The sequence below is a fragment of the Anopheles arabiensis genome, chromosome 3 (genome assembly GCF_016920715.1).
Source record: "Anopheles arabiensis isolate DONGOLA chromosome 3, AaraD3, whole genome shotgun sequence".
Lineage (NCBI taxonomy): Eukaryota > Metazoa > Arthropoda > Insecta > Diptera > Culicidae > Anopheles > Anopheles arabiensis.
The window spans coordinates 30,621,034-30,630,680 of NC_053518.1; the positions used below are offsets into that span (position 1 = coordinate 30,621,034).

General features: G+C 44.8%; 2 protein-coding genes across 2 annotated transcripts; both read right to left on the reverse strand.

The window, feature by feature from the left end:
* Positions 1-127: 127 nt before the first annotated feature.
* Positions 128-5,084, reverse strand: LOC120901858 (apolipoprotein D-like). Its single transcript, XM_040310187.1, has 5 exons — positions 4,657-5,084; positions 852-1,112; positions 694-776; positions 529-624; positions 128-462 (listed from the first exon to the last, which is right to left on the reverse strand). Exons 1-5 carry the CDS (start codon positions 4,668-4,670, stop codon positions 281-283), a joined length of 636 nt encoding a protein of 211 aa, XP_040166121.1. The 5' UTR covers positions 4,671-5,084; the 3' UTR covers positions 128-280.
* Positions 5,085-6,876: 1,792 nt separating this feature from the next.
* Positions 6,877-7,953, reverse strand: LOC120902057 (lopap-like). The gene is made up of 3 exons (XM_040310535.1): positions 7,630-7,953; positions 7,370-7,557; positions 6,877-7,305 (listed from the first exon to the last, which is right to left on the reverse strand). The coding sequence occupies exons 1-3, from the start codon at positions 7,899-7,901 to the stop codon at positions 7,004-7,006; spliced, it is 762 nt and encodes a 253-aa protein (XP_040166469.1). The 5' UTR covers positions 7,902-7,953; the 3' UTR covers positions 6,877-7,003.
* Between the last annotated feature and the right edge of the window lie 1,694 nt (positions 7,954-9,647).

Genomic DNA, 9,647 nt, shown 5'->3' on the forward strand with positions numbered 1-9,647 from the left:
CGTTTTTGCTGCATGGGCACCGGTTTTGCTTCGAATGCTTCGAAACACGTGCGCAACGCGTTGCTTATCGTTTTTTTTTTTTAATTTATTTCTCAACTCATTTATTATGAAATAAATACCATTAGAGTATTCTTCTTAAATTATTTATTTCCTTACACACTACCAGTTCAGCTTAACCTAACAGAATCACGATGATGATAAATGAGCAGTTATCCAGTCGCACACATTTCGACATCGTTGCGCCCGAAAAAATGCTTCTCCACCCCGCCTACTCAAGGGCTCAACCCTTGACGACGGTTTTGTACACGCCCTTGCTGACCTTCACCAGCTCTTCGCCGCAGTTCTTCTGGTCGGTGCGCGTCAGATACGCACGGGAGATCTTTGCGCTGTCCAGCACGGCGTACGCCTTCTTCATCGTCTCAATGTCCGGATGCCGCTTGCGGGTCAAAATCCATGCTACCTCTGCGAAGGGAAGGGAGGAGTTAATAAGCATACTGGAAGATCTTTTGCTATGTAAAATTCACTCACTAGCATTGATAAATCCGCGCAGATCCGAGCACGCGTATACGACGGCAAAGGTCTTGTAGTCGGTACCGACCACCCAGTACGGAGCTTCGACGTTAACTAGTACCAAGCAAATGGGGGGGGGATCATTTATTTGATTTTAGACTTATTTCAGCTTGCTTTACTTACATGGTGCACTGGGGAACCTGACCGCCAATCTAGCGGACTGAACGATACGTGCAGAACCAACGATACTGTTCTCATTGCCCGTTCTGAAAAGTGATCCCAAGCATGCATTCTTCAGTAATTAGCTCATTTGAAGGGAAAACTTCACTCGTAATACTTACATGGAATTCTTCTGCGTGTTCAGTACACCGATCGTGCCGTCCGGGTTGAGCGAATAGTCGGCCGTTATACACTTCCCACCCAGCTCGAAGAAAAACGGATACTTTTCCTGCTCGTACCAGCGGCCCAGGTACGCGTACGTGTCGAAGTTCTCCACCACCGGTACTTTGGGGCATTTGCCAAAGCCAGGAACCTGCGCCTCCACACCGAGTAGCAGGAGTACCGCCAGCAGACCGACACCGATCCCCGCCCACCGTTGTATGCTTGAGTGAGAAGACATGGGGATGAAAAAGCAGAACATAATTGCGTTAATGCGTATGGTAATTGTCCTGGCAGAGCTGCTGGAGAGATGGAGATAAAGAGAGGGAGAGATCATTCATTTGGCCCTAATTGGGTGTCTAATTGTTGCACGCTGCGATGCATGTAACCTTCGTAATGAGTTGTCACAATGTGAAGAAAGTGCGCCACAGATTCCCTTACGGTCTCAATGATATCGCAGGCATTCGTTGCGTGTTAACACGCGCAAAATGCGCAGCAAAGAGAAAGCATGGCACGGAATGGCTAGGGGAGAGGGGTTAATGCATGTCTCGTTGACCTTAATCTAGATGATTGTTTCAGCGTGATCTCGTGCTGGCATGCCCAATTTCATCCCAAAACCACACACAAAGCCACACATCAGCCATCTTGATCTTGTGTGGGATGTGTAGATCTTGAAAGAAGAATTTCCCAAACACACGGCGGCGGCGGCGGCGACCGGCGTGCATTGAACTCCACTCCAATGATTGACCGGTTTTTCGTCATCTTCGAAGCGGTTCGGCGGCATTCGTCACAGGTTTAAGGCGAGTTGAGTAACCTTGTTTTTTATTGGAAGGTGTATGAGGATATGTGGGGTTTGGGGGAGGTCAAAAAAGAAGGTAAATTAGAGACGATTTACCACGGTGTAAGGCGTGCTGCAACTGCTTTTACGTCTCCAGCCCACACGTGCCCAAATACTGACCACAAGGTCAGATGGTTGGGGCCTAGCCTCCCCACTCTTCAGATTCTGTAAAAAGCCCTTCTGATGATGGATGATTGAACGGATCGGTCCATCGAAAACATGGATTACGCCATAACCTGTTAACGCGTTGCGGTGCGTATGGCTTACACTGGTTAATGGATTTGCCTGATCGAAGTTGTAGGCATAATGCGTACGAAAGCCATTCACACAGAAACCTCGAATGCACTTTTTAGATAGTGAGAAGTGCATCCGCCTCTCACTTATCGTACTACTCCCAAAAATCAGATTTATGGCGCAATCAAGGAACCACGCAAGTCACCGCAGCTATCTTCACTTCCTCCTAGGCGAGTCGCAGCGTTCTCTGAGGCGTACATTTTAATTTGAGGGAGCTGCTTATCTGCGTTATTTGCCAAGCCTGATGAATGCCAAAGAGAAAGAAGACACACACACACACACTCGCGCATACGTAAAACCGTGTTACGTTGGGAGCGTCGAACGTGCCGTTTCGGATTTTTGTGCATCATGCATGTGAGCACCCGCGATGATGTTATGAAACGGAAAAGGAGGAAATTTAAAAGCTCTTCTTTGGTGTTGGTGCAGTCTTTCTTCCAAATTTCTTTTCCCATCTCCCGCCGTACGGTGGCACGTGTGGCCTGTGGGGGCATGCCGTCAACGCCGAACGAAAAGCGAACGAAAGCAGAGGTGAAGAATTATGGTCCGCAATCGACCGAGGTTTGGATGCTGGGTGGAGCTGGTGGGTTGGAAGTTGGAAGGAGGGGATGATTTTGTAACGGACCAACGGACGTCATCGCTGTGATGGAGATTTGTTTTTGGCTGGCTCAAATAGCTTATCAAATAAAACAACGGTTCCACGTGTTGGCAGTGTCTTCGACTGTGGGACGCGTTCGGTGCATGCAGACAACGATCGATCGGAACAAATCAAATTTGAATGGGTGGGAGGGTGAGGTTGGGTCTCAGGAGGGGGCGTGTTGTCTTTGGCGTTACTTTGCTTGGCATACCTACTTATGCAATAATTAGGGAGGCCAGTTTTATGTGTGTATTGATTCAGTTCCTTCGTATTGGTGGGTATTTGGTATGGTGATCGGGAAGGTGATACGATCAGGGGTCAACTACACAGCGTGACGGATTTGGTTTGGTGTGCCTTCACTGTTTAACAAGCCATTTGGGGTTTTTAAAAGTAATGTGATGATCTTTGCAAGAAGTTGTTTTTATCGTTATAAAAAAAATCGTGTGATGTATCGATGATCCCCAATCTTGGGAAGATCTAGCCAGGATATAGGCAGAAATTCCAAATTTCAGCCACATAATGAGATATCTATGACTTCTATTAATTAAATCTGAAACCTTGAAAGTGTCGAATTGGGTTCACTAAAGTTGAGAAATAATAGATACACTAGTATTTTCTTAATAATTGCTCGATCTTCAGCTGATCTTTACAAACCCTAAGTCGCCCTAATAGTGCATCTAATAGCGCAGGAAATACTCGAATAACAATCATAAAAGTTCCAAAAGTATTGATTTTAACGGTCCACAATATTCTGAAGATCTAGACATGGTTTAAGCCATATTAAAACGACCCAAGGCAAAGAGATTCACAAAGAGGCCTCTGTGGCTTCCATTACTTAAAATGTAAATTGACGAATTAGAATCATAAAAATAGTAAAAATGTTGATTCGGGTGTATCTTCTAAAAAATGTATCGATCTTCTACTGATCTCTGATTAAACTATAAGTCATAATCAGATAGAACACAAATGATCTTCAAGAACCTGGGCCATATTAGGAAATAATAATAATAATCAATCACAAATGATTATACACCGAAAAGGACGAGTTAAGTTAATCAAAGTACCAAAAGTATTGATTATGATGATATTCCATCTTCTGATGATCTCAGCCTCATCACAGAGATACCAAACCCATTTTCGATAAATATAATTGACGTGGTTTAGATTTACTCTTAACTGGAACCACTTGAATACAACGATTTGGCATAAAATACGATTATTTTCTGCAAAATCCTCTATCGTGTGAAGCACCAAAATCTTTACACTATGAAAATAAGAACTGAAATGAGCATTCATAGCTTAAGATACATAAATAAGTAAAACAGTGTATGCTAAAAATAGTGATAGGAGTAAATTAGTGATTGCTGTTATTCAAAGGTAAGAGTCTTAATAAGACGAATTAGGTCCAAGTTTATACTTTATATCAACTTCTAATGAAATGCTTTAGGTTAGGTAAGATATGTTTAGGTTAAATCCATCTTAGTTCATCTGGTACTCTTGTAAGAGCAACTTATCCTTCCATTTCTTGGTGTAAAATTTGCAGACTTATAAGGACTTATTGTGTTATGAACTACCGGCTTTAGCCCTTTTTCCGAATGATACATGACACCATGGGACAAAAGATAAGTGCAGAACCATGTGCGACTTTATAAGAAGCCGTTTCATCTATCCAATAGACCTCCAAAATCCATCAATAAACAGAACTAACTGATACTCCCATAGGACACAATCAATGAGTCGTAAAGAGCCTGTTTTTTTCAAGGGCTTATCAGCCCCAACGATCGCTGTAATGTGCAAACATCATCTTGATAGCTCTATAAACAAGCAGCAAACCTTTGCCTGATATCTCTATCATACCGCCTTTGATGGATATATTTCACCACATCTCAAAATTCACTTCAGCATTTGCACAATGACGCATAACGCCGAAAACAAATGTAATTATTTAGACATCACCCATCCCAAAACCTTAACCTTGAGTACCGTGCCAGAGGTGACATACCGAATGGTGGCCATTGTATACGGTTCTGGATGAATCTCTGAACGTTTAGAGCACACGCGCCTGCCGGTTTTTTGTTCGTCACTCTGGTAAATTGACTGTTTGTTCACTTTCGGCTGCTGCTGCTGCAGACGGACAATTTGTGTTCGCAGTTGGTTGCGATCGCGTCAATAGCAAACGCAGACGTGTGTTTACAGCCGATCTTCTTCTATCAAGATGCTGGAATAATCTTTCCGAATTTCCGAACTTTGAACTGCAACACACCTAGGCACACTGCACATTCACTATTTTACGTGCACACTTATCTTTTCCGTTTGTTTGATTTTTTTACACACGTTTCGTTACTCCCACTTCACAGCTTCACACAAGTTCCAGACTCTCAGATAGGGGCACACGCGTCGATCGACCGTTCGCGTGTACGTCTCGCTTGGGAATGAACGCTGCACGCCTGCTGCTGCCGGAATTTAGCCTCACGTGGCCATATGCGTGGCGCTGGCTGGTTCGGTGCAAGGGAACCGGACGGTGAGCGTCTTTCCCTTTCTCCGAATCGTTGCTCCTGGTTGTTGCAGCAGCAGCAGCAGCAACGAGACGGCAAAGAAAACAAGGAAAAACATTCAATCTGAAGTTCATTTACCGGCCGTACGTTGGCCAAGAGCAGACCGCAGATTGACCACACCACCAGCTCTTGTAAGCGGCTTCCTTTGGTCGGGTTTCTGATGAGCTATTCTTGCAGGTGTGGCTCTAAATTAGCTATCCATCAAGCAGCAAACACAAAGGTAAAACAAAAAAACAAAACACATCACGCTTTAATCCTTACCTTACATTTCGTTTTGGGGCGTTTTGGTTGCGACGCGACTGGAGCAGCTTACGAAAGGTATGGGCCGTCGGGCAAAATACTACTGACCCCGTAAAAAATGAGCCAAAATATAAATGAACAGTAAGACACTGTGTGGCAGTGCAGCATAATTTGGCACCGTCCACCGCAAACCCCTCCTCCTCATGACGCAGGTTGTGGCGCAAGATCAACTCCCCTTTCCCTGTTTTGCGCAGCTTGCGTGTCGCGAGTGTCGCGCATGCTTTTGCTGTAGCATAATTGTTTTAACCGTACATGTCGCCTGTTTTTTGTTTAGTTTGTTTGTGTGCTACTATTCTTCCTTAATGAGGACAGTTTGGTACCGTTTATAAAATGTTTGAACTTGTTCGCCACAGGTAATTAGGGAGCGAAAGAGCGTTGTCGCGGGATGTCGCGTACAGCTGGGCTGCAGCGTTGGAGTTCATCGCCTACTACTGTGACCCATTTTTTTTTTTGCTGGATGTTCTGTACGCTCATCTAAAGCTAAAGCTCAAGCAACTAAGACACCCAACGCGTGTTGCAAAATAGACAGGACAGGAGGAAAGTGTGTTTATTAGTGAGGTTAATGGTTTAACGGTGGTGTTTGTCGGTTCGGTTCGTAAAGTGGAGAATCACATTAAGTGAATTTTCTACGCAGCAAAGTGGTGGATGAGAAAGGTTCAGATTTCACTACGCCCTGACATGGTGTCTTGGTGAACTATTCTCTTCAGGCATCTGCTGTCTCTTTCAAGCTTAGATGATCTGTACGTCCAGGTATAAAAGATAACCCTATTTCTGTCAATTGATTTACGCTCCGCTAATCCGCTCGTAAACCACAACCACCAACTACATTCGATTTTATTCGCTTTTTATTGACTCCGATTCGACTCCATTTCTACGACAACAACATACTGTGCCGCTCTAGGCACTTGAACTCCTTCACCGAATGATTGAACTTCAATAATGTCTCACAGCACTGCGTGATCGTTTTCTCGCTTTTCTTTCTGATGCTGGTCTGCTCGATTGGTGTTGTTGTGTTCGAAATGCACGAAATGCTGCCCCGACTGGTAAACTGGTTTGTTTACACCCGCACCATTCATTCGAAAGCCCCATTGGCGGGTGAGCGAGCGTACAGAAGGTGCGCGAAAGGAAAAGTTCAACGCCAACCGAAGAGACGAACGGCCAACGGAGAAAAGGGTGCGCGGTTTAGTGACCCAGTTTCTCCCGGTGTGTCGTTTAGAGTGGGGAGGAAGCGGTATCGAAGCAAAAGTCGAAGGTGATCATGAACTTGACTGGCGCTGGATGCAGCTCAGGCTGGAAAAGATGGATGGGACTGCTGCTGCTGCTGCTGCTGTGAAGCATGCAGACAATAAGGGCATGATCAATGGGAATGCAGTTTAGAAATATTGGAGAAAGTGTATCATTTCTGTTTATTAACTAGCTTTATGATGAAGGAAATTAAGTTATAAGTTTGTAAATAAATATTTCGAGAAGATCGTACATTGGGTCAATCTTCTCTCAATGATCCTCTAGAACGGGATCAACTGGGACGGGAGGTTTAGGCCCTACGGCAAAGATGTCACTCCGTAGTTGCTGAAGATCTTCCTCACTTTGCACGATGACTCCTTCATTGCGTGCAGCTTGCGTACTCGGTTCAGTGGGATCAATGGCCGGTTCCGGTGGTGGAAGTGTCACACAATCCTCCTGCTGCGTACGGATGAAGAACGTACGGGATATCTTGTACTTGTCCAGCACGCCGTAGGCACGCTGCAGTACTGGTCCAGCAGGCAGTCGTTCTCGGGCCATCATCCAAGCAGACACTAGCAAAGTATCGGGTTGAGTTTTTTGCAGATCATAGTTTTGTTATATTTCTAGTGAACTTACCAGCATGTCCAACAGGTCCAAATGAGCTGCAGGAGTAAAGAACGGCAAAAGAATCGTAATCCGTGTCCAGCACCATCACCGTCGCGTTGTAGTTGTACGGGAACGAAGTGTACTCGATCTGGTAGCGTCCTTCCTTCGACTTGCCACCTTTGTCCATGACACCGGAGATGATTCGCTCAACGCCATTGCTGGAAATGAGGGACATATACCATCATCTAACGGTTCTCCATTCTACTCCAAGACCGCTCCCAACTACTTACAATCGATTAGTGTACGCATTGCGTACGTAAATCTTTCCATCCGCTCGCTGCTCGTAAGTCACCGAAACACACTTGGTGGCGACCTCCGTCACCGTAAAGTACCGCTCGATCTCATACCAAGTGCCCAGGAAGCGCGTACGATTGAAGCGCAGAATCGGCGAGTAATCGGGACACGTGCCAAAGCCAGGAATTTGTGTGTGTACCACCGTCACGAGACAGGCCAATGCTAACACACCAACCGCCCTCCAGGCCCATCCAGGTGCACCGTTCATCGCTCCTCTTCGTTCTTCAAATCCGTCCACAGCGATGCGCACAGGACGCTTGTCCGGTATCGAATAACGTTCCCGACCTGCCAGACAGCGTGCTTTTATATTTGTTTTTAGTTCCACGCCGTTCCTCATCGTCTTCCTCCAGAACTTCAGGTGTTCCGCCTTTCACCCAACCCACGGGCCGCATGGCGGTACGGTTCAAACGAAGCTCCTCCCAGCTCGCCCAGACGCTCCCAGATCCAGAGGATAGTGTGAGGTGCTTTCTCAGAGGAGTGTAGTGTCTTGTCTTGAACTGTCCCGCACGGTCAATTCCGGCACAATATTCTCAATCGACGCGACACACCTTTGCGCTCATGGAATTGGGCCAACAAGCTCATCGGGCTCGTCAGCATTGTCGGGATCGCCCGGGCACCAGTTCAACCGATCGCCCCTGCAAGCCCCGTCGATGTTCGACATCGGCATAAACGCTTCGATTAAGCATGCCCGATAAGCGGGCCCGATCGTTCGTTATGATTGCGAAACTGGATCGCAAAGCGGGGAGAAAACGGAGACGACGGTGTGTGTGTGTGTGTGTGTGTGTGTGTGTGTGTGTGTGTGTGTGTGTGTGTGCGTGTAGGGAAATGATCGACCGGTCTCGGGCGTTTTCATAAATCTTTACCGCCGATTATGTGATCGATTTTGCCGCAAGGAAATTAATTGTTTCCGGACGGTGCTATCGATTAGGGACGGGCGGTTTTACAGCAAATGATTCGTGGGAAGGAAGACGGTATGGATTAAAGCTTCTCAAGTCGTACATCGTGGTGCGTTGGGAAAAGCTTAATATCCGCTAGAGGGCATCGTGTGGTGATATGAGCTGATTGTGAGAGAATGTTATTAGTACTCTTAAATTAATAATAAAACTAGCTCACATTTAAATTGTTATGTATTACCTCATTATTAAATAACATAAAAGGAATGATCAATTGTTTGCTGAGAAATGTTTATTTCGTAATAATATTTTGCATATTAATTAATTTTATTTATTAATTTTATTAATTAATTTAAATCAGGTATGTTTGCCGAGCCAAAAACCCCTTGCATTCTTCTTCTTCTTCTTTGGCTCAACAACCGATGTCGGTCAAGGCCTGCCTGTACCCACTTGTGGGCTTGGCTTTCAATGACTAATTGATTCCCCCCCATAGCAGGATTATCAGTCCTACGTATGGCGGCGCGGTCTATTTCGGGATTGAACCCATGACGGGCATGTTGTTAAGTCGTACGAGTTGACGACTGTACTACGAGACTCGCACATTTCTCACCCCTTGCATTATTATCTTTAATAATTGGGAGGGTAATGTCATGGAATAATTATGCCATAATTAAATATGCTTTATAATAGTGTATGAGAACTTAATTCGAAAAGCTTCAAAAAATGATCATAATTCAGCAAAACGTGATTTTTGCATGTTCTAGAGCTTTACCTCTTATTGCTTCATTCGCCATATATTTGCGTTGTTCAGCTTTTATTCAGCCATTACTTCAATGGAGAAGTTCATTCACCATGCGCTGTGTTCACCCGTTTTATCAGTTGGGTATATGTTACAGACAGGGATGTACCTTTGTTTTTGCTGCTATGTAATTTATGGGTATTTTCTTTAATAATGCATTTTTTTATATTATTTGTTGTTATTGAATCTGACGGTGAAAGTGACATAAAAAACTTTAAAATTAGTATTAATTATTGCTGAAGCTAATGGAAAATGATTTACT